This window comes from Mchenga conophoros, linkage group LG7 (genome assembly GCF_057382185.1).
Source record: "Mchenga conophoros isolate Kocher_MC1m ecotype Shallow Benthic linkage group LG7, M_conophoros_male_GT1.1, whole genome shotgun sequence".
Taxonomy (NCBI): Eukaryota; Metazoa; Chordata; class Actinopteri; order Cichliformes; family Cichlidae; genus Mchenga; species Mchenga conophoros.
In genome coordinates, this window is record NC_140532.1 from 55770053 (window position 1) to 55796082 (window position 26030).

General features: G+C 39.6%; 1 protein-coding gene across 1 annotated transcript in view; it reads left to right on the forward strand.

Moving 5' to 3' along the window:
• LOC146571214 (zinc finger SWIM domain-containing protein 6-like) overlaps positions 1–26030 on the forward strand; it is a 50834-nt gene that overhangs the window by 14344 nt on the left and 10460 nt on the right. Inside the window, exons 2-10 of the mRNA XM_085280294.1 lie at positions 14425–14781; positions 15904–16052; positions 16350–16500; positions 19175–19354; positions 20365–20541; positions 20636–20782; positions 21907–22047; positions 24163–24423; positions 25894–26029. Of these exons, the coding sequence (XP_085136420.1) occupies positions 14425–14781; positions 15904–16052; positions 16350–16500; positions 19175–19354; positions 20365–20541; positions 20636–20782; positions 21907–22047; positions 24163–24423; positions 25894–26029 (1699 nt within the window). The remainder of the gene's footprint in view (positions 1–14424; positions 14782–15903; positions 16053–16349; positions 16501–19174; positions 19355–20364; positions 20542–20635; positions 20783–21906; positions 22048–24162; positions 24424–25893; position 26030) is intronic.

The following is a 26030-nucleotide window of genomic DNA, read 5'->3' on the forward strand; positions in this document are numbered from 1 at the left end:
GAGTAGAAAGAGTCATTATTGGTGTAGTGGTGTATTTAAAGATGACAGTCGGCAATCTCCCCTGCTCCCCCAATGATGACTTTTAACACCTCAGCATATATCAATAAAGATGTGGTTTGATGGCCATTAGAATAGTTTTCGGGATTTTCTGAGGGTAGCTGCATGGGCAGAGACCACCCTCGCTAACTTGTGACGCAAACCACAACATTCTGTTCTATAAGTGCGCCTGAAGTGTGACACAAAGAGCTAATTTCCGAGCATTCCTTATAGAAGGATTATTTTTGTATGAGTCAGTTTCTTCTGTTCTAATGATGCTTTGAAATGCTTTTTTTGGCTTTATTTGAGTGGGAAATGTGAGGGATAATTCTGTATTTGTTTTAAATGTTTCAGCTGGTTATAGGGTGCACCTGGTGATAGTACTTTATTTATAAATAGAAGTAATGATAGTTTCAATATCATAGCGTACTAACAACAGCAGGGAAATTCCTGGATATAAAAAAACAATGTTTCCAGTGTTTTGGGTTTAAAAAAAAAAAAAAAGTATTTTCTTTATTTGTGTTTGGGCAAAGGAAAGTGGAACGGAGCATATTATTATTATTTTTCCAAAACTGACAAACAACTGGCTGTTGACAAGTTGTTCAGCGTAAAACTAGAACACCTCATGAATTTTCTTAGCTCTCATGAAGTCCTTATAAGACCTTATAAGCAGCAACTTAGGCCTCAGTCTCAGTCACACAGGCGTGGACACCGTTTGGCGACTTGGCAGCATCAAACCGTCTAGGACAAATTTGTATTCCCCAACCACTTGGTGGGTGGTTGATGGAGGTTGCTGGCTATTGCCACGGGAAATTGGTTGCAAAGAGGTTTTGGTCGGAACTAAAATGATAGTTTAATTTTTGATATCAAAAGGTTATTTCTCTCCGGGCCGCGGTGGAACTTGAAAAGTCGCAGCAACCAGCACATTTCAAAAGGTGCAACTTTCAATTTGAAGGCTAATGTTCTTCATTTCCAGTTTGGATCACACTTTCACACTTGTCACAGTTTCACTACTGCTTGGTGAATAGTTTGTGACTGTTTGGAAACAAGTAGGTGTCTTCTATTTGGCTGTGGACTGTGGTAACCTGCTAGTGACCAGAACAGTCACAAGCAGGTCTTTGGTACAGCACCATATATCTCTTTGCGAACAATTTCATGCTCGTAACAGCCCCCGACCTCCAGCAACCACCAACAATCACTTCCCAGCTGGTCCCAGATTACACACATTTTACTGGTGAACTGTGGTTACCAGCAAGTTGATTTCACATCAACTTTCAGTGACTGGTGGTTACCAGATGGTCCCTGACAGGTCTCTAGGCTTGTGTAACTGAGGTTGAAGAACGCCATGAGTGCCGTTGAAGGTCGTGGGAAAAGAGCTATATTTTTCCCCCAAAATAAACCAATCACAACCAAATTTGAGTCCTCTATGTAACAACTTTCCTAACAACTGTGTAAGAAAAATAAGAATAATGTAAGTATTGTAACTTTTAGATATACTTCTGAGCCTCGTACTTTAACGGAGCACTAAAATTTCATGCTTCATCTTGCTATTCTTCTACCCCTCTCTACCCCTCTCCACAAGACACTTTTTCATTACTAAGGCATTGCTTACACATGTAGTGTATATGTATTGTCGTCTTTCCCCCCCCCCCTTTATTTTCCACTTTATTTTCTTTTGCAGTGACGGAGACAATAATCTCAGGAGATGGTGTGTACTGATACAGTTAAGGAAAATGGTGACATTAAAGAGAAATGAAAATGCAGAAACAGCTGGAGTTGCACCAGCACAGTCCCACCGGAGCAAAAAAAATATTCAACTTAACTCTAAGTTAACTTTATCCGCTCAGTCTGAGCTGCCTCCTCTTTCCACATTGACTTTTTTTCTTGGTTATTTTTGGTCATTGTCGTGGTGCATGTGGTCAAAGATACAATGTTAATATTTTAGAGGACTGAGCGTTCCTCGGTAACTGTACAGCAGGTCATCTGCTAATCAGAAGGCTGGTTGTTCGAGCCCTGGCTGCTGCTGTCTCCATACCAAATATCCTTGGGCAAGATACTAACCCCAAGTTGCTCTCCGATGCACCCGTCAGCGTATGAATGTGTGTGAATGTTAGACAGAAAGCACTTACATAGAAAAAGCATCGCAAAAAGTGCTTGTATGAACGGGTGAATGAGGCAAGTTGTGTAAAGCCCTTTGAGTGCAGCACATGTGTATGAATATGTTGCGGCCAGTTAATGTATTGGGGTGGCATCTGAATCTCTATATGTATATTTGATCTTCTGCCAGTTTTATGTCAGTTTAACTTGGCATTAAGACTGCAAAGACGGTGAAGCCAACCTAAAAGGAGGCTAATAATAATAGTGATAATAATAATATCCCTATTATGTTTAAAAGGAAAGTGTAACATTCTGTAATATAAGTAGCTTTTAGAGTTAGATGAAAAATGTGATCCTAGTTAATGAAACACACAAGGGGTAAATGGCTAGCCTTACTGGATGCTGTCATGCTACATTAAAAAATAATATAACAAATAGCCTGAAAACACATTTCATAGACATTATGTCTGTGAAGGTTCTCAGTCATCCAGGTCATCGTAGTCAAAGGAGCTTGCAAAGAAAAGCGTCTGGACTTCTTTAAGTTGCTTGAAGACGTTTCACCTCTCATCCGAGAAGCTTCTTCAGTTCTGAGACCTTTTTGTTAGACCTTAGACCTTTTTGTTTTTAACTTAACCTACAGTAGGAGCAGTGCTGTTTATTGCAACATTAGGTTTTACCTTCTTCTTTTTAAATTTAGCGTTGCTGAACAATACCAGCTATAAGATACCTGTATGTTACAGAAATGCATAAAATCCTTATCTTATAGCTAATTTTATAGATGACTTAGGAAAGAGTTAACTTTGTCGGAAAGAAATAAGCCAGGAAATGTCCAAAACAGGAAATAATCCTGTACTTATGCCATGTTAAAAATCCAACTTTGTGTTAAACTGCATCCAGTTTCTGCTACCCATGCCCTGGTTTCTTCTTCATATTTAGCATACACACATAAAAGAAGTATTGATCTTCTTATCTAGCTCCCAGCTCTCAGTGTCCCAAAGTGTCAAACAAGTCCTCTCAGGTACACGGTTCACATAATATTCACTAATCACATCTTGGAAAACAAGATTTGATCAGCTACAATCAGATCAACATGTAAGCAAACACTAAAAGCTTGCATTTGATTTTATTTATGTCTTTATGGGATTCCTGAGCTCATTAGTGGCAGCAACGCTGCTCTGCAAGGATCTCTGTGGAGACCGTGCAGTATCTCAGGGGTGGGAACAAATGGATTTGGAGAGAAGAAGCTCTGGCTGCCTTGCTGATGGTCCTCAGAGGCTAAACAAATGACTTTTGCAGAGCACATCGGGAACAGACACCACTCAAACAAATGCTTTTAAATGGGGAAAGATGGAGAGGCAAAGATCCTCTTCTGTCCCTTTAGAAGCTTGTTTTCAAACCTCTCATGGCCATTATTTTTCATCTTAGCAGAGGCACACTTACTTTTAAAATGCTGGAGAAACTGTATGTTTGTCTGTCCATGATCCTCCATGGAGGAGCTAGTTTAATCAGGGAGTGAAACACTGGAGGTTGTTTTCTGAAGTATTTTCAACTCACAGCACCATGTGCCCTGTACTCTGTGTGACTTTAGACATTTATACTGTGTAAGAAGAGTCTCTAAAATAAACAAACACCAGAACTAATCGAATTGATTTAACACTATTTAAGATTTAACTTGTAGCATTATCAGGAAAATCAGCTTCGAGTATCAAAAGTAGAGGTACTCATTACGAGTTGATTGGCTAGAAGTAGGCCTTGAAAAATCACTATTTGAAGGAAACCTAGGAACCTTTGGATTATTAACTATAACTACATGGTAATATTTTTAGTTTGTAACATCGATCAAAGGTCATTTTGTTTAAAATAAAGGATAAGGGTAGTGATGGTGTCAGGATTAATGACTGCGGGTAAGTTGAGATGTTGTGTAATATATACAACAGTTTAATTCAGGGCCAACGCAAAATGGGTTGGCCCTGAATTAAACTTTTCTTTACAGAGAAGCAAGTTTCACTGAGAAGAAAGGGTGCTGTCAATTCACATGTGACAAAGTGGTAAAACAGGGTGGGCCATTTATATGGATACACCGTAATAACATGGGAATGGTTGGTGATATTAAAGTCCTGTTTGTGGCACATTAGTATATGTGAGGGGGCAAACTCCTCAAGATGGGTGGTGACCATGGTGGCCATTTAGAAGTCGGCCATCTTGGATACAACTTTTGTTTTTTCAATAGGAAGAGGGCCATATGACACATCAAACTTATCCGGTTGTTCAGTCTGACGTCACTAGCCGTGTCTGGGTCTAAACTCCGCTGCAGGTCCATATATCAAACGATCACTATGGCATTACTGAGAGTTGAAAAACTGTCTAAAGTCTTTCATCTTTAATAAAATGATCAGCGTTCTGCTCTACCAGGTGTAACAATTGAGTTTAACATCCAGGCATCCATGAAAACGGAATTTATGACATTTAACGGAGTTAGAAGTTAGCAGGGAGTTAGCTCGCTAGCTTCTATCTAAATACAATATAGCATGTCCTGACTGCCGGGTTTTGGAAACAAATTAAAACGTACAGCTCTGTTATCACTTCCAGCATAAATGAAGACAGAAAACTAAACAGCAGTGACGTTTGTAGGGTTACTGAAGTTGGGCTAGCTGGTATATAATGATGTGCTACGTGACCGCTAGCGACACAGCTATGTTAGCATAATATAAACAAGCTAACTTTTTTTCCACTCGATAAAAGTTAACGTGAGTGTTCTCGGTGGTCAGGAACAAATGTAATCGCATGGCAGGATGCTGTAAAAGGACCAAACTTCAGCCAGGAGAACAACTGAGATAATCCATCCACAATACGAGGTTAGTCATTCATATACTGCTGCATGGGCTGGGCTGTAGTTACATCCTAAGGTTTTAAAAACTGACCTTAAATAAATGATTAGCGGTAATAAAGGGAGGTCAACAGTGATCACTGACTGTTTTAGGAGCTTTTTGAGATCAAATAGAAGAAAATACATAACATTAAACATGTTAACAACACAAAAGCCATATTAAACGCAGACTACTTTAGACCCGGAAGTAGGATTCGTCGCGTCATCACTGAACAACCGGATTGGTAATGTCACAAGAAAAACAATGGTGTGCTTGGTTTCAACATAACTTTATTCTTTCATGAGTTATTGACAAGTTTCTGACCACTTATAAAATGTGTTCAGTGGTTTGCCCATTGTGTTGGATTGTCAATGCAACCCTCTTCTCCCACTCTTCACACACTGATAGATACAAATGAAAAATGCCAGCACAAATAGAAATGCCAGCACAGGCATCCAGTGTCCGTAGTTTCAGGTGCTGCACATCTTGTATCTTCACACCATAGACAATTGCCTTCAGATGACCCCAAAGATAAAAGTCTAAGGGGGTCAGATCGGGAGACCTTGGGGCCATTCAACTGGCCCACAGCGACCAATCCACTTTCCAGGAAACTGTTCATCTAGGAATGCTCGGACTTGGCACCCATAATGTGGTGGTGCACCATCTTGCTGGAAAAACTCAGGAAACGTGCCAGCTTCAGTGCACAAAGAGGGAAACACATAATCATGTCGCAATTTCAAATATCCAGTAACCTTGAGGTTTCCATTGATGAAGAATGGACCCACTATCGTTGTACCCCATATACCACACCAAACCATCACTTTTGTTGTTCTAACAGTCTTGGAGGGATCCATCCAATGTGGGTTAGTGTCAGACCAATAGCGGTGGTTTTGTTGGTTAACTTCACCATTCACATAAAAGTTTGCCTCATCACTGAACAAAATCTTCTGTGTGAACTGAGGGCCCTGTTCCAATTTTTGTTTTGCTCATTCTGCAAATTTTGTGCGCCGATCTGGGTCATCCTCGTTGAGATGCTGCAGTAGCTGGAGTTTTGTAAGGGTGCCATTTGTGAGTAGCTAATATCCGCCGAAGGGATGTTCGACTAATGCCACTCTCCAGTGACATGTGGCGAGTGCTGCGCTGTGGGCTCATGCTACGCTGTGGGCTCATGCTACGCTGTGGGCTCATGCTACGCTGTGGGCTCTTGCTACGCTGTGGGCTCTTGCTGACTGAAGCGAGGACAGCCACTGATGTTTCTTCATTAGTGACAGTTTTCTTGCGTCCACATTTTGGCAAATCCAACACTGAACCAGTTTCACAAAACTTAGCAAGCAGTTTGCTAACTGTAGCATGGGAGATGGGTGGTCTCGTAGGGTGTCTTGCATTGAAATCTGCTGCAATGACCCGGTTACTGCGTTCACCAGATATCAACACAATTTCGATCTGCTCCTCACGTGTTAACCTCTTCGACATGTCAATGGCTGTGAACAAAGAGAAACTTGTAAATAACTCATGAAAGAATAAAGTTACGTTGAAACCAAGCACACCATTGTTTTTCTTGTGACATTACCAATAAGTTTGATGTGTCACATGGCCCTCTTCCTATTGAAAAAAAAACAAAAGTTGTATCCAAGATGGCCGACTTCTAAATGGCCACCATGGTCACCACCCATCTTGAGGAGTTTGCCCCCTCACATATACTAATGTGCCACAAACAGGACTTTAATATCACCAACCATTCCCATGTTATTACGGAGTATCCATATAAATGGCCCACCCTGTACATATCGGCTGCAAAGTGGCTTGTAGAAGCATAACAAATACGGACAGGCTGAAACAGCTTAAGTAGCACGCTCTATTTAAGATAGTGAGTTTGCTAAGTAGAAGAGTATCAGCTGATGGGACCCGATATTGGATCTACTGATCTCAGGATTTTCGTGGATCTTTGCTAAGTCTGGTCTGAAGTAACACTGTGCTTGATTTATCAGATTTGAAAAGATTTTAATCTACAAAAAACAATATTCTGCAGTTATTCTAGATATCAATATGTATCTTTTTTTCAGTGTTTGGATCTTTTAAAGTCCAAACAATTAATTTAATAATAGAGAAATCATTTACACTCTAATCAAAATAATAATATAGTCTTTTGCAATTCAAGACTTGGAAAAATGCTTGACTGCTATGTGTGACACCTGCTCTCATAGTCCTCAAATTGCATTACATGAAGGCAGTAAGGAGTGCAGCATCTCTAAGTGCTTTGATAGTTATGTTCTTAATCGATTCATCTGCTGCCGCTGCTATTAGAGTGGTATGTCGCTGTTAAAAGGCTGGTCTCTCTATCCTTTCACTGCCAGATTAAGTAATTCCAACTGCAGTGGTTCTTTCAAAACCATAAGAGTTTTTTCCCCATCCTTGCTACAGGCCAGACAGGCCTCATTGGAGCCTGAATCGCAGCAGTTAAACTCAAATATCAGCCTCTTTTTATTGCATGGTGAAATGGGCTTCCATGGTGTTTGCTGGAGTTGTTGTTTTTGGGTTGTTTTCTAATTTTTATTTTTATTTTTTCGGAGTGATGAGACCGTATGCAGTTTCTCATGCATGGTGAAGGTGGCCTCTTGTTTTTCTGAGAGTGCTGAGGAATTTCTGTCTGCTCAGTCAGAGGAGGACTCATTCAGCTGTGTAGTATTTCATCGCAGTTTGCTATTTCTAGAGTTCTGTTTCAAAAGCAGGACATTGGATACAAGGAAGGAGATCACTGTCTTTGGCTATAGTCTTGTTTTTACTTTTACTTACTTTTACTAATTACTTTTAGTCACTGTAGGGCTGTGAGAACTGGCACCAGGTATGACATTTATCGGCTAGCGTGTGAGGTTCACGGTGTGAGGAAGGAGCTTTTGGTGTTCACTTAAGAGGAACACAGATTGACCTAGTTAACTCAAATCCTCATTGACCTTATTTCAGGTTTGCCTCCATCAGCTCCTTTCAAGCCCTTTTTCTAGCAGGTTAACTTATTGACAGTGGCCAACCCAGTCACAGGGGGTGGGGGCAGTGTACTCTTAGTGACACAGCCAGTCTTAGTGGGGAGGATTGTTTCAAGAAGGCCTCCTGGCATAAAGATTTTGCCAAATTAAAAACATGAATCATCAAGAATGAGATTTCCATACCGGATTGTCTAGGCCTGGGCTTACAACCTCTGCCTCCAGTTTTGTTGGCCAATGGGGTGCCAGTGGAAACTGTGCTCCTATTGGCCACAGACTAATGAAGAGGACAAGGGGGAAAGGCATGTTCAAAGACCGTTAAAGAGAAGGAAAAGGACTTCAAATGTAAGGGCTGTGGTGGTAAAGGGAAAGAGATGTTTGTTATGATGGAGAGAAGGATTTGGGAGTGCTAGGCGAGGCAAGGGTTGAAATGGGTATGTAGTATGAGTATGTATGAGTATTATAAGAGGGATAGCTCAGGTTTCAGGCATGTGTAGAGGAAGTTTACTGAAAAAATTTGACAAAGAATGTTGATTATGGAGTTCCCTTTAATGGTTGCCACCACCATCAAGCTGTTAAAAGAAAAGAAGAAGACCTTATTAACAGTGGCTCTTTCATGTACAGTAACATATTAAATACTAACTTTGCATTAAAATAAGAACTAGAATTAACATAGATTGTATTTCTTTTCCCTTCAGTCCAGAAAATAGTTTTTTCACAATATTATGTCTCAGCATTGTTGACCTTAGGTCTTGTCACCTATAGTGTGATATTGTGGTGTATTTAACATATAATTCAATCTGAAACAAGTTCATCTTTAAATACATTTTTTTCAAGTTTCTCCTGAGATACTAAATTCACTAGAATGAGTCTAGGGGGATAAACCATAAACATATCGCTGACATCTACTGCTATTGACAGGTGGGAAGTGTATATTAAAAAATTAAAAAGGAAGATAAAAAATGCCTCTAATTTGAATTCTGTAATTAATGATTTTGTTGTCTACAACTGTTTTAACTTGAGTTATGTAGCTTGCCGATTAAGCCAATGTTCAAACTATGAGTAGTTTTAAATCTCCAGTTCTGTAGCAGTGGAGCATAAGGATTACGTTAACCAGTAAAAAGCCATCACCCACACCTGTTTATGATTCATATGGAAAACATGAAAAAGAAATGGTATTGTGATGGTATTGCACCATAGCGCTTGTTAATAAGTGCTGTAGTGCAAGTTCTTAAGTGTAAGAAAAAAGATCAGACTGGCTTTCACTCATAATGCAAGGAAATTGCATAATAACACAACATCCCATTCATTAGCCTTAACAGTTTTGTTATGTCTCGCAAGAAAAAAAAAAGATGAAATCATGAATTTGTTTGAAAAATTTGTTGATCCAATCAACTGCTAGAAATAATTAATCACAAAAATCGATTAGGATTAGTGGCTATACCATAAAGCCCTGAAAGTGCAAGCTGATCTAAAACCAGTAATTAAAGACAGATGGTGATGAGTCCACTGTGACTATCGATTGGTTGTTTACTGTTCCTTCCTACAGCCCCAGAGGCACCTCGGTATCTATGGGTGAGGGATTAGGTTCCCCATTGTCACCAGAACCAACACACAATGCACACACTGATAAAGTCAAGATACCACCTTAGCTGAAATGCTTGGCCACACTGCGGTGACTTACCCCTTACAGCCACAATTTCAGTGTGCAACAAAGCTCACAGTTGCTGGCACAACACCTTCTGAGGCTGAACTCTACATGGAGCTGAGCTACTGCTGTTTCACAGGCTAACATCCTATGCCTGTTTTCAACCACAGCCCCCTTCCTCCTCTATATAAGCCGTCTCTATAGGATTCAGTGAATCCTATAGAGACGGCTTAACTGGGAGTGAAGTGTTAAACCTCAATTTTGCAAGCGAGTGTATTCAGGGTATCTGCAGCTCTCTTTATATCTGAAGAAGCAATTTTCTTTTAAAAGCAAGTTTCTTTTTAAACAGCATGTACAATGGCCCTTAATGCACTGAGGCATATTCAGATGCACGAAAACAAATAAAGAAAGCATCTTCACTAATATGACAAGCACGTATGCAGTATGTACTTGCTAAAAGAGGTTGGCTTGGTATTGAAAACTAAACCAGCATTATGTGCGGAATGTACATTGCAGATAATGCTAATAGCCTCCCACTATTTTATTATTTGGTCCTGCTTTTGGTTCTTTCTGCACATAAATGTTACAAAATAAAATGCAAATATAGTATTAAATATTATTTTTCCCTAATTGTTCTAAAACAATTAGATTAAGCTGTTTTAATCTTTGCTGGATTTCAGACAGAAAGGTCTACCTCAACACTTTTATTAATTGGGTCATCCTTTTTTTTTTTCTAATATAATGTCAAGCTCTTTTGATCGTCTTCCTGAAACAAAGCCCCAGAGGCCTCACTCACATAAGGCTAGATGCTGGTTAGTGACCCCCTAGAAACCAAATTTCACTAGAGAAATAAAATTTGTTCCTGATTGGTTGGCGAGTGGTTGCAGGAGATTCCTCGCTGTCGCTGGGTGAAATTAGTTGCACAGGGGGTGCTGGACCAGCAGATTGTGGTGTTTGCCTGTAGTTTTCATAGAAGATGCCTACATGTATGCAAACAGTCACTAACTAACCACTGAGTTATAGTGAAACTTGAAAAAGCGTGTCGCAAACCAGAATCGGAGAACTTCAAAGTAAACGTTTTGTCTTATTGTTGAAACCAACGCTTCCAAAGAAGCAGCTTTTACTTTAAGGATAAATACGCTCTCTTTCTGGTTAGTGTTTATTTCACTAACACTTAGCAAGTAGTTGGTGACCATTTGCAGATAAATTGACATCTTACGCACCGACCTTGGTGCAACTTAAAACTGTGAGGAAATGAATAGTGGTTGACTCTGTTTGTGACCTCTCTTGCAAAGAGTTGCAACCAGTTTCATCAACCAAGCAATCTCAAGAAGAACCAGTGGTGGATTCCAGGGTTGTTAGGTACTTGTACAGTAGAAGACCTCCATACCTTGAAATTACACCTCGACACTGGTGAACTGCAGTATCATTACTTAGAAAACAAACCGGTAGTATGCATTAGTTCCAGGGTTCCCAAAGTGCCCCAAAGACCAATAGCAGTCCTTGAGATTTCATTCATGGAGAGCTCTTATATTTAGCAGCGCAGAATTAGGGGTAAATGTAACAATCACTTCTCTAGTGGTCAAAGTGGAATAAAGTAGCACAACAGTAACAATTACCCATGTAACTATCACCCCCCTAAATGGAAGTATAGGTAACATAAATATAAAAAACGTCTTTGCATTTCTACTGCATCACATCTCCAGCTTTAGTTCTTAAAATGCTCCAGACTAGTTTCCATATGTGTTGGGAGGGAAGGAGTTAAGTATGGTTGCTATGTGGTGTACAGAGCTGTATTATGCAAGCTGTGAAGAGCAGACAGAGAGAGCGAGGAAGTGCATTACAGAATGCTGAGCTCAGGGCTTTGGCTCGCCGCCAAGCAACTCCTGCATGTGCTCACTGACACACTCAGCTGAGGGCATACCGATTTTTCCAGCAGCACAGTGGTGGCCTCCTCCCTCCTCTCGAGTCACTCTCTTTCTGTTACGTCAGTGGTTCAGCTGTAGGCCAGGCATGACTGGGGCAGGGCGGCGTAACGGAGAGCACCACACATTTCATCTCGTGTGTGTGTGTTGTGTATGTGTGTGTCTGTATTTAAAAAAAAAAAAAAAAAAAAGACAGGATGTGGACTGGTGGTTGTGTGGTTGACTGAGTGTCTGCTCAACTGGAAAAGCAGAAAGAACTGAAACACCTTAGTTTTTTTCTTTTCTATTTCTATACAAGTTTCACTCTCAGATATTGTCTTGTAGTCCTTCCGCCTCTTTTGTTTTTTCTCACAAAGCACCATCACATCTGCAGACAAACACCTACTCTTGTTCGCTTCTTTTACCGAGCAAGGGAACATCCGATTTTGATGTTGCAACTGCAGAAGTTGCATTCAGCACTAACATTAATAGCTATAAATATGTGACCACGTGCGTCATAGCGATATTGCTGCAAATACTCATAGCTGTGACACAGATTTAGTGCTGTCCATAAAAACACTCGCGCCTCTCTTGATCTCTCTTCTTTTTAGTTTGATCTCTGGTTTCAAAGAAGTTGAGCCACAGATTTTACATTTATGATGTTATTCGATATAGGAAGGCTTTGAAAACATTTTTGCGTTTATTTAACAGTAAACAAATTTGTACTATGAGATTTGGTGAGAAAAAGTGAACTTGCAGGGAGTAGAACACTCGTGCTCACTTACTGTACTCGGGTTTTGTTGGTGTGTCATTACTTGGCCTGAAAAGACCAGAAGCTGATAGCTAATGTTAGCTAAAGTTAGCTAGCATCTGGTCTTGCTCTTTTTCAACTCATGCAGCCTTTGCACAAGCTAAATGATTGCTGACTGTACAGAAAGTGTATTGGAATCTCTTTAATATGCTTAAAGCAGACTTATAATGCTAGTTTCCAGTTCACTATTTTTATTCTTGGACTCTATTGCTGACTCACAGTTGAAATAATCTTGATCTCCTCCCTCGTGTATCCCATTAGTTCATCCTCTGTCTGGAAAAAAAGAAGCTGTTTTAGCTCCATTCCCTCTATCTTAAAGCCAACTTTGTTCTGACTGACTGACTGCTTTTGACAAACAGAAAGTTCATACGTGGGGCTTCAGTCCTCACAGCCAGAGATGTATGCCTGAGATGACCGGATATCATACAGATACAGTTAGAATAAGGAATATAAGTGTGTGTGTGTGTGTGTTAGTCTTGGTTGAATATCTTAACATCACTTTCTAAAGACATCTCATTTCTAAAGAGATATGATTTAAATCTCTTTCTGTCTGCTTTCAAACGATTACATAGACAGCATCTGACAGAAGGTTGGCTCTTTAATGCATTTCCCATTTTCTTTGGCTCAAGCGACCATCTAATAATGCTGTCTGTCATCTGTCACTGTCTGGCATGGAGGCTTATCAGCCTCCCTGTTGGCCACGTTACATGATTTTCAGTTTGAATGACAACATGATGCAAGACGTACATCATGCTCCTGCGATTCGAGGTCTAAATAAGCCACTGTTCTGCCTGTGTATCGTAAAATGAGCTATGCATGTGCTCCCTGTAGTAAGATTAAAACAGTACAGACTAAATGAAATTGTTTATATCAGTTTAGCTCTGGCTGAGTTTATGAAACCATCTGTCATCAACTGATAACCCACTAACTCAGTCAGATTGCCCATTTATTCTAATTACAGAAGAATTTTACCCATAAAGTACTTGTTGCATTGTCATATTCTGCCAAAACATGTCCATCTGTTATGGCTCTCAAAACTCAACACATATTTAAACCTCACTCCCACGTGGTGTTGCTGTTCTTTTGAATCTGTATTTGTCACATTTGGCTTTTATTTATGTTTTTTCCCTGTCAAAACCCCTAAGCTGGGAAGAGTAAATTCAAGGTCACATTCACATTAAAATACGTTTTTTTAAATTCTTTTTTTCCCAAACACACAGAGGCCTGTACATTTTGGCCATGAGAGGGCCATAGGTTCACAATACAATAACAGTTCTCAGTGCCTGTGAACGATCCTGTCTTTGCTGAAGTGCTGGTGAGGATAAGGTAAACACTGAAGGTGTTGTGGAAAGGAAATGAAAAGGAAATGAGAAAATTTTGGTCTTTGCACTCAGTCGTGCCCTTTACCTTTTTTGTGTCCATTTTTTTCACCTGGGCAGCACTTTGTCGATCACGTGAAATTAAGGTAGAACCAAAGAACGAGAATAGGATCATTCTGAACAACATCCAAAGATAAAAATAGTTGTATGAAGGGATACATTTGTAGTGAATTATTACCATAATCTGGCAGCTCATTGTTTAACTGACTGTTTTGGAGTACTCTCACTAGCTCCTTAATCCCAAAAGTAGTTACATTATATTATATAGTGTAATATGTTACCAAACATATATTATATGATATTATTGTATTGGATACAATTATAACAACAATAAGCTTCAATTCACTTTAAGTTTTATTTAAAAAGTCCTAGAACACATATTTGTCTTAAGGTACCTTATATTGTAAGGGCAACTGGCCTTTTCCTTAAAAAAAAAAAGAAAGAAAAAGAATATTTTGAGTGTAAACAGTTAAGGACCCAGCACAGATCCTCGGTAGCTCAGTAGATATTGCATGAGACTTTTAATCTCAAAATTGTGGGTTTGAGTTCTATGCTGGATGCAGGTTTGTTGGAAATTATAAATAAACAAAGTATATCTTATTTTAATTTTAAGCCGTGGTTTGTGATTATGTACATGGTGAAATTATGTACATGAAAATACATGGTGCGATTAATTTCTAATGGTCATTTCTGTCTCTTTGCAGGTTTTCACCTCAGTGGCACAGTAAGGGAACCCGCTACACCCTCTGAGCCAGAGCTAGTCTGCAATGTGAGCGTCAGCTTCGACCGCTGCAAAATCACAGCAGTGACATGCAGCTGCGGCAACAAGGACATTTTTTACTGTGCCCACGTTGTGGCACTCTCACTGTACCGAGTACGGAAGCCAGAGCAGGTCAAACTGCGCCTGCCCATCTCAGAGACTCTATTCCAAATGAACAGAGATCAACTGCAGAAGTTTGTTCAGTACCTTATCACAGTGCATCACACAGATGTGCTGCCGACAGCACAGAAGCTGGCAGATGAAATACTGTCACAGAACTCAGAGATCAACCAGGTCCACGGTGAGTGGAGCCACTGCTTTAAGGGTGGTTTGTGATTTTAGACAAAGACCAGGCTGTCCATAAACACAGAAACAGACACAAATAAATCCATGTACCTGGATTAGATTAGATTTTCTTCATCTTCCATCAGTGGATTTCCAGTTGTCATCTCCATATGTACTGTGTATGTAAGTGCACCTGTACTACAGCATATAAGAAGGAGACTTTCTTTGTGTGTATTTGTGATACATTGTGACACATAAGTCCCCATTTCATATATATTTGAGCAAACGTCTGCCTGAATACATTATCTTATGCTAAAAAGCATCTCTTGTATATGTAGCTTTAGTATCTTAAAATTAAACTGAAAATTACCTTCTTGAACAAATTATCTGCCTGAAAATGTACCTGTGTGTTTCTGAATTACTTTAGTATTAATGGTCTTATGTAGATTGTTGTACTGAGCAGAACAAATCTAAAGTAGTGCTGCAGCTAACTATGATTTTAATTTTGCTGCTGAAACTGTTGCCCGTACTGATGAATCATTTTACCCTTAAAATGTCAGAACATCGCGAAATTGTCCATTTTAACTTTCTGAATCCCAGGTTGACAAATTAAATCTTTTAAGTATATGAATGTTTAAATTATGATTTAAATAACTGGTTATCAGAATATAAGGATGACTAAGTGTGTACTTATAGTGGAACATATTTAGCATAAACCTTATGGATTATATATTCCCTGGAGTTGGGTGTTAAGCGTTAGAAATGAAGGATGCACTCTTTGCTCATGTAGAATGCTTATTGTTGCAGATTTTGCATTATTTTCACTATTGATCAGCATTTAAGCTTGCACAGCACTAATGCTTTAATGCAAAAAGTAAACTAGTAGATATGCTGATGGTGCCATATTCATTTTGTGCTCTTCCCTGAAAAGACACTTGTTTGGAAATCAGCGCAAGTTGTTTAATCATTGTTTAAAATAATAAGACCATATGCATTAATGGACATACGAATATATAAGTACTTGTGCTTTTGATGCTTTCACATTACATACTGTTTTGCACTGCATCAAATCAGTTTTTTATGAGGACATCTAGTTGTTGTTAAGAGTTACTGACTTATTCATTTTCATTCACTGCAGGAGCTCCTGATCCGACAGCGGGGGCAAGTGTAGATGACGAGAACTGTTGGCATCTGGATGAGGAGCAAGTCCAGGAACAGGTCAAGCTCTTTCTCTCCCAGGGCGGGTACCATGGCTCAGGAAAGCAGCTCAACTTACTGTTCAGCAAGGTACTGACCCACTAATCACATCATGTCTTATATGTACGGTGATTTTGTTGATTTTATGTATATTTATTCTGATACTCTACAAGCTATTTGCACTGATAGTCAAAACACCTTCCAAATTTAATACCTTAAGGGGTACCAGAATGATCCATGCTTGGTCTTTTATCATTTACATTAAAAGTGTTTTATTTCTTTGGTGAAATTAAAATAATCCAGAACTGTCACCTTGATTTTGATCCTATTATCTGATTAAATAAAAGTGATATATACCGTTTACTCACAGTGACGTTGTCTCTGCAGGTGAGAGAGATGCTGAAGATGAGGGACTCCAATGGAGCTCGCATGTTAACACTGATCACAGAGCAGTTCATGGGTGACCCTAGATTGGCGCTGTGGAGGCAACAGGGGACGGCCATGACTGACAAGTACAGGCAGCTGTGGGACGAACTAGGTACAGTGATAACAGGCACACAAACAGAATTTCAACCAATTTGTGGCAGCTTTAGTATGTGAGCGGCTACAGTGCAGTTCAACCAGCTGTCTTTTTCTTATGATTCTCTTAACCCTTAGATGTCCTATTGTTTATTACCATTTATTACAGAAATACATTTTGAAATTCTGAGATTCAAAATCTTGCAAGATAAAGAATGTGAAATCCTTTGCATTCATCCACCGCTAGTTTTTATACGTTTATGTGAGCAATAAGCTTATTTACCTGATTTTTTTTTCCTGTTCTCTAGCAGGGGGAAACTCCACTGTTTGCAAAAAGAACTCTTGCTATGTAGAAGTCTATAGAAAAATAACTCTTTGTCTCCCCTACTCTATGACCTCAGTAAACACTTTCCTGATAAGTTTATTATCTCAATCGGTAGTTTTACGTCTTATTGAATACAGTGTCATATGAATTTTGTAAATTATGCTCCCGGATAAAACAAGTGACATCCTGTTTAAAAAACCAAACAAACAAAAATACAAAAAACAAATCGAATCAAGACTGATGTGATGGTCCATTTGAGGCCTCATAACAGGAGTTTGCTAATAGGTGACATCAGGATTCGCCCATCTTTTATATACAGTCTATGGCTGATTCTAATCGCTTGTCCCAGATGGTGACTGTTCCTTTTGCAGAAACAGACCAAAAACGAAACAAAACCAGCCAGACTCCAAGTGTAAAGCTGACCTATTTGCTTGTGATCAAAGATAACTCAGATTTCCCTTAAAAACAAACTCAAAATCCTGTTTTCATGAACATTTAAGTCCTTTTTATAAAAATTCTAATATTAAATCTTAAATCGTAAATATTAATGTTTTACTTATTTCCCCATCTTCTGTTTCCTTTCCTTCCCCTGTGTGTTGCTGTTGAAGATTCTTTCTCTGCATTTCGTCACTCACGTGTGACGTCGCCCTGCTGTTTTCCCTCCTCCGTGTTGTCCTTGGTGCACCCCTAACAAAGAGACAGAGGATAAAGCCTGTCTCCTCCTTCCCCTTCCCCCTCATTGTGAGCCTCCCTCCCTCCCTCCCTCCTGTATTCACTTCATCCCTCCCCTCACCACTTGTCTTCTCTTTTTTTTGGACATCTTCTTTTTTCTTTTTTTTTTTCAATTTCGTTTTGCCCTAACATAGTCATTATTCCCTTCATCCTTCTTCAGCCTCTTTGAGTGTGTGTGTGTGTGTGTGTGTGTGTTATTTTTTTTCACTACTGTCTTCATGGTTTTAGCCAACAGTGCAATTAATCTCCCAATTGTTTATGGAGCTGCAACAATTAATTGAGTAATACAGCATCAGGAATTGAATTGGCATAATCACTTACTGATTTTAGTCTTTTTCCTTTTGTGGTCATTTTGTCACACAAAACAGAACATCATATATTAGCAGCACATGCTTGGACTGTTCAGAACAAATTGGCACTTTCTCGAATTTGGTTACAACAACAATATGAATATTTCCTGCTGTCTTATCAATTCAGGTTTCAGCTTTGATTGCTTAGTCGATAACATAAAAATATATCCATCTGTTTGGTTGGATATGTAAAATGCTGGTCCAAAACTGTCTTTCAACTGTGTTATGTTTGTTTGTTTGTTTGTTTGTTTGTTTGTTTGTTTAAAAAAGCTTTTTTTGGTTCCAGCTTTTGAGCTTTTATTGATCTAATATGACAGCAAACTGATTCTTGACTTGACGTTACAAGCCTATAGACTGTATATCGAAGATGGACAGAGCCTAATCATCTGCAGGATTCACCTTTATTCTTTTGGCTGTTGGTGTTAGTTTTTCCAGAGCTAGAAATAACCATATTTAGAGAAGCCTATGATGTACTTAGTTACTAACTAATGCTGACAAGCATGTGCTAGCAAGCTGAACTGATAAACTAAAACATATGCAAACGCATCCACACAGGCATGGATAGCTGCTGATTAGCGCTTAGCGGTCGAAGCATAGACTTCTTTGATGGTCTCAATCACACAGCAAGCTATATTACTTGACAGATAATTTCATTAAAATGCTATAATCTGCTATAATCTGCTATAATCTGCTATAATTTACATGAAAAGGTGACTTCAGCTCGTGCAGGTGAGGCTAATAGCTACACTTGCCAGTGTCGGCTTATCCATCAGTCAAAGTAGTCACCTCAAATTTTAAGCTTTGTCAGTATCAAAAAGGGTGAGTTATTAAAACAAAAACAGCTCTCTGATGTTTTGTAACGGGAAATTAGCTGTACTGAAATTTGAAACTGAAATTGGCTGTCAGAGTTTAACAGGGGAGGTAAATGGTCTGCTTTTGCAGAAAGCCTCAAGTGGCCATTAGGGGAACTGCAGATCCTTTGTTGTATTTCTTTTTTTTTTTGGCACTTCCATGTTTGCTTCATTTTTCAGCCCTTAAGGTTGCCGGTTCAACTGAGCACAAAACAATCTCATGATTTATAAACCAGCATAATCAACAGTTTAATCAATAATGAAAGTATTGGCTAGCAGCAGCCCTCAATTATTTAACAAGTTAACTTGAAGCTACAAAACTTTATGGATTATTAAATTCCTTTTTTTTTTTTTTTCATTCTGTTCTCTTGCTGCAAGTCTCAGAAGAGGAGAGCAAAGTTTGTAAGTGTAATATATCTGGATATGTGTGTGCAGGGGCCCTGTGGATGTGCATCGTGCTGAACCCCCACTGCAAACCTGAGCAGAAGGCTTTCTGGCTACGTCAGCTTCGCAGGTGGAACAGCGTGGATGTCTGCCCCTTGGAGGACGGTAACCATAGTAGCGAACTGACCAATCTGACCAACGTTCTGCCCCAGGGCCCTGCTGGTAACCCAGGTGAGATGACACCAGGCAGAAATATGTCTTCCTATTGTTTTATTCCCAGACGCTCTCCTGCATCACATCATTTCTTTGTCCAATCTCCAGCAGCACTGCCCCCCCCCCCCAAAAAAAAATAAAAAATCAAGTCTCCTTTCAATCTCGGCGGCCGTGAGGCTTTTTACCTTTTTACTAATAGAATGATCCTAATAACACATTTGAGGTCCTGAAGCTTTTTCTGGCTCTATTCTCTCCTCAGCTTTAGCTAAATCGGAGAAAATCCAGCGAAATTAATGTTTCTTTCAGGCAATAATAAAAATGTTTCAAATGAGCTGAAGGGACCTTTTATTACTGCTGAGATTTTTGCCTGTAACACGCTGCACTTGTTATGTTACTGACCTTTTTTCAGTTCAACTTATTCAACTTATTCATTATACATCTTGTCACTCTCTTATTCTCTGTCTTTTTCATATACACTCCCGATCAATAAATTGAATGCTCAAAAAAAAGTTTTCTCTCACTGCCATGTCTTTTTGTTGCATGTTGAAGCTCTACTTGGAACCTTGTTAAGATCCAACCATGCAAAATATGATTTTTTTTTTTGCCATTTTTCAAGCAATCTTAAACTTTTGTATTCAGCTTTTATAGCACTTTGGGAAATCTAAGACTGGAAATATAACTGTGTCACAAAAATGAAACCATCCATCAGGACTTTTGTACTAGGCTGTAAACATGCCTTTTAACTCCTGGTCATTTTAACCCCTGATCATTCCTAAATTTATCAAATCAAAAAAAAAGTTTGCGCTTGACCTCAGAGTCAGCCTCAGGTGGCCATAGGAGGAACCCGAAGGGAACCAGTATCATGTAGGCTTCAAATATATTTCTCAGATGGAAATTTAATTAATAAATTGCTTTGCCTTTATCATCAAACTATGTTGATTAAATGATCTAATTAGGCACACAAAATAAACCACCACACTCCACTACCTCGTAGCTTGACGTTTAAAAACATCTGACGTCTCTCACAGACTCGCTGTCTCGGCCTCACCGGACGGTCTTCACACGAGCCATCGAGGCCTGCGACCTGCACTGGCAGGACCCCCACCTGCAAAACATCATCACGGAGGACCACTACACCAACTACTGCTACCATGAGAACCTCGACTCGTCCCTCTTCGACACCCGAGGGTGGCCTTTGTGGCATGGTGAGAGAGAAGAGTTGTGGTTAGAGATAACAAGAAATAAATGTAGAAAAAAAAGCAGAAGGAATACAAATGAAATAACTTCTCCTTCCCACAGAGCACGTCCCTACAGCGTGTGCCCGAGTGGATGCCCTGAGATCACACGGATACCCCAAAGAAGCGCTCAGGCTGGCCATCGCCATCGTCAACACACTGCGGCGGCAGCAGCAGAAACAGCTGGAGCTCTTTCGCTCCCACAAAAAAGGTCAGTGTACCCTCTTTTAATGTGCTCTTTAGTTTTGCTTTCCTACTTTTAATCAGTGCCCTCCAAAGTCTGTTTTCATTTTACTGCTGTATTATCTGTATACACAACGTCTGTTCACCCGCGAAGAAGAACACATCCTCGCTTGCTCTCATTTAGGTTTCCCTCTTACAGGAACTTGGCCAATCAAGCACGTATGCAACAAATGCAAAAACATTATTTTGCATTGAACTAAAGTGCAAATGTTCACGCATCTTTACAAACAGCCATCTGTTCGATTGCTCTTGTTTTTTTTGTTTGTTTGTTAAGGTTATTGGTGTTATCTGCTTGTATAATTCAAATTTGGGCTTGAACATTCATGGGAAACATTTATTTGGGGCTCAATTACTCTGTTGGTGGAGCCCTGTGGCTCACTTAAAGTTCTCTATGAAAAACCGGTCTAACATAAATAGGGGCTTTTTATTAACTGTAAATCATGCAAAACTATGCCAACAGAGCTGTAGAATAAAAATACAGACCTAGAAATTTGCATGTGTGGATTAAGTGGAACTGCATCTTGGAGACCTTTTCCACAGGTTATTTGTTTTTTGTGCTTTATGGAGTAGATTAAAGTGTCTCTGCGTATCTGTATCTATATATTCCTATCTATGTATTCCTTCAATGACACTGACATCATAGCTCTGTGGGGGTCACAACATCTGTTGCTGGAGACCCTTTTTAGATATGCATACAAGCTGTATTTAGTTTTCTGTGACACTTTCTATCAGTTTAACACCAGAATGTCAACAGTTCATCAACAGTCATTTACGACCATGAAAGATTATTTCATATGCAGGAATTTATATCCGACTCTGTTCTGGTGACAGGAAATATTTAAAAAAGACAATATAGAAACAACAGGAAATATTAAAAAAAGACAATATAGAAACAACAGGAAAAGAGGATGTGTGGTGGATTTGGGTTGCAAAGGGGCTTGCAGAAATGTGTGCAGGCTTAAGTCAGTTAAATAGTACACCCTATATGAGATACATGGATGTTTTAGGCTTATTCAGCATCATGACATGGTCTTCCTAGCCTGCCTAAACTAATGTTATAAACTAATACTTAGTGTCTTTGTGTTACTGCAGAGCTGCTAAACAGAGGAATTACAGCAGTCACCAACCTGGAAGGATGGGTGGGCCACCCTCTGGACCCCATCGGCACTCTTTTCAGCACCCTCATGGAGATGGGGAGGGGCAGCGAGGAGGGAATTCTGCTTGATTTCTCAGGTGCGTGCAGATCGCTCACATCCTCTGGTGCCAAAAGTCTTTCTGAAGACGGGTGCCTTTGTTTGCTCTAATTCTTTTGTGAGATATTTTCATGTCCTTTTTTGGGTTGATAATATTTATGGAAGATGTGTGTTTGCTGAAATTACCTAGAGAACCCTACAAGGCACACATTTTTAAGAGGTAATAGGGCAAAAGTATGGTGAGTCACTGATGAGCTTTAACATTTTATTGGATTTTGTAGTGTTACCATAGGATGCAAAGTCAAAGAAATGTAGTGGTAGTAGAAAGTACAATATTGTTCTCTGAATGCAATGATATAGAAATATACTGTAGCTGAAAATGAAAATACTCAAGTGATTATGTATGTATGGTTGCTTTCCTTTGCTGCAGATGTTACACACACACACACACACACACACACACACACACACACACACACACACACACACACACACACACTCATACTCATACTCATTTTCCAGAGTGTGCCTCCAACATTTACACTGCAGTGATTGTATCTTCTCTGTCAGAGCTGCAGGCCCTCAGGTCACAATCAGCACAGTTGACACAGACATGCTGATTGGCCTCCAGTCATCCTCCAATAACAGCTCATGAATAAGAAATGCAGCAGGAAAAACACTCCAATTAAAATGCATTAATTATGCAGGGAGCTCAGCGAGACGAATTTCAGCGTACTGTAGCCAGAACAGACGTCACATTAGCACTCGGTTTTGCTTGTAAAGAACAGTTTCTTCAGGAACTGCTCAGGGCCCTTCATTTTTATGTTCTAGATTTAATTTTAAAAACATAACCCTGATTTTAATCACCATCAATCTACAATGAATTCTTAATGAAAACTGAAATCCCCTTATTAAAAGAAGTTTTCAGAGACTTAATTCAGTACTTTGTAGAGGTACCCTTAGCTGCAGTTATGTAATTGTGTCATGTTGGAAAAGCCTCCACAGGCTTTTCCTGTCGAGGGTGGAGGTCTCCAAGATGCAGCACCTAGATTTGGGCAGTTCATCCCATTTTGTTTTCTACCTCTTGTCAGGCTTGGCAGGATGGCATGGCAAGCATCTGAACTGCTGTATTCAGAGTTTTCCACAGGTAGTCTGTGGGGTGTTGGCTGAGACACTCAACTTCAGCCCTAAAGACTTGTCCTGAGACCATTCCATTATTATCTTTGCCAGTTTAGATTCTTGTTACGCTAAAAGCTGAACTGTAGTCCCAGTCTTTGGTCTCTGGGGGGGGGGGGGTTTCTTTAAGAAATTCTGTTTGGCTGCATTTATTCTCTTAGTCCTAACTGATCTCCCTTACCCTTTCCCCTTCTTAGAAGCACCACCACAGCAGGGAGCTACTGCCACCATCCTTCACTTAGCTGTCTTTTTTCCTCGTGTTCTCTCAGCCCTTTATATACAATTTCTTAAGCTCTTAGCAGTCATAAATATTTTGCTCAGACTGACTCATCCAGCTGTTTTACTGTAAAGGTCTAACTAGTGCAGTGCTGTTGAGTTGGTTTGCATGTTTTTTTTCTCTGCAGAGGGCTTCTCTTTTTAGATGTATGACGAACTCTATGAAAAGATTAGATGGTATCAAAGCACCAACTATAAAGAGAAATTGTTTGATACCAAAGTGTTGTGTATCATACATACACTGCTCATACACACTTCAGCTGTGGTGGTTTGCATTGAGACTCTTGGACCTTTACTTCGTAAGGTTTATTGAGTGTAGATTGATGGGTAAAAATATGAGTTGTCAATATGAGTTCAAGAAGTGAAGGAACTTTTTGTAGTGAATATAAGGCTTTTTTTTTGGTGGGAAGGTTTTCAATTAAGCCTGTGCTATTTATAACTGTGCGTGTGTGTGTGCGCGCGCTCATTAGGGACTGTTAATTCTCCTGGGATGAACTGTAAGGTCTGCCAAGACATCATTAAACCATTAAAACACATGATTACCATCAGGAGGGTACACAGTGAGGAAAATGGAACACGAGAATGAACAAACAGATCAGTAGATTTATCAATACTCAGCTCAATCTGCACCCCAAAGGGGACATTGTCCTTGCTAAGTCATCTCTCACCCTGTCCTCCTCCCAACTCTCTCTCTTACCCTCAGGCTCGCTGGGTTCAGGCAGATGGACGGAGCATCCGGTTTTCCCAGCGCAGCGTTTCTTGGAAGAAGGAGAGTCTTTCCTGTCGTTGGCCGTGGAGACAGCTCTCATTGGACTGGGGCAGCAGAGAGTGATGCCAGACGGCCTTTACGCTCAGGAGAAAGTGTGTCGCAATGAAGAGCAACTATTGGGCAAGCTTCAAGAAATTGATTTAAATGACATGCTGGTGAAGATCTTCCGGAAGCAAGCTGTCTTACTGCTAGAGGGTGAGTAGGACCCAACTTTAACAACATTAAGCTGCTTTTTCGAACAGTGAGCTTAAAGAACAGACTCTGTGTGTACAAGGTTGTTAACTCTGTGTACTTTGCAGGTTCTGTGCTGTACATCTACGTTTACGCTTCGTTTGGAGTCCCGTATTTACAATTGTGGACTTGTTTGCATTGTCAGTCTGTTGTCGCTGTGTATTTGTCTGTGTGTATGTTATGGCTTTAGTTTTCCTGCCAATATGTCTTTTGCACACCATGGTTGTGTTTATTGGGTAAAATTATTCGCTGTCCTGATAGTATGAAAAAAATGTCAACACAAAATAATCTTGTGATATTCTACTCTATTCTATTGTCAGCAAAAGCGTACTAAAAGCTGACATTTCCTGTGCCAGAAAGCTCTGCTGTTCTCCAAAAGCATATTAAAAGCACATCCATGAGTCAACACTGTTGTATTGTGCGACATGATCTTTCTTTGCTATGGACACACATTGTAGTCTGTTTTAGTTTACTTCTCACATACAGCAGAACAAACTTAACTCACTGTTGTTTTTAGTCTTTTCATGCGAATTGTTTTCAGATTCCAGGTTAAGATGTTAAAAAGATCCATTTTTTTAATGGAAAACTGAACTTTCACTAAAAACCATAATCTGCCAGAAGTACCAAATGTATATTCGTTTACAGTTAAAAATAGTTTATTTATTTTAGTGTAGAAAAACCTGTTCCAGGTGATCTGAGAATTTAAAAATGAAACTACATAATTGTGATTTTCTTTTTCTTTTTTAAAAAGAGACTTGAATACGAAGTAAAAACCAGTGAGCTTGGAGTGTATATTCCACAAAGAACAGGGCAGTTATCCACTAACAGCTGCAAGGCTTAAAAAAGTGAAGGAAATAATCATTTTAATATATATTATCAAAGTCTGTAAATCTTTATTTCTTTTAACACATTTTAGCTCTTTTATTTATAAAGTATAAAGAAATAAAGCATGAGAAAATTGAGAATGAGCCCAGCATTTCAATTAAATCCAATAACTTCTTTAATTTAACTGAATTATTGTCTTAGAGAAAACCAATATTGAATTTAATAGAAGCGATTATACTAAATAAGCCCTTTTTGTGCCACCACACCAGCACTTGAAAGCTTTTCCTAGAAGCTGTTTCATTTTCTTTAGAACTACATGCATATTGACATGTTTCAGGATGTCCTCTTGCACAGTTTAAAAGCAAAACGTTTCTGCTTTCTGTTTCACCAACACAGTGATCAACCCTCTGATACAGAGCTGACTCACACACTTCGACTTTGCTTTGTGGGTTTAATCAGCACTATCAAACTTGTTAACGTCAGGCTGGGAAACAATCTGGTACATAGGGTTACCACCCAGTCATATATGAAGCTCTTCTCTGCACTCATCTGTATTCACGTCGACTCTGTACAGACTGAACTGATCCATGTCTTTCTTGTTTCTTCCAGCTGGTCCTTACAGTGGTCTGGGGGAAATACTCTACAGAGAGAGTGTCCCCATGCACACTTTTGCCAAGTTTCTGTTCACCTCCCTGCTACCTCACGATGCTGAACTGGCATATAGAATTGCACTGAGGGCTATGAGG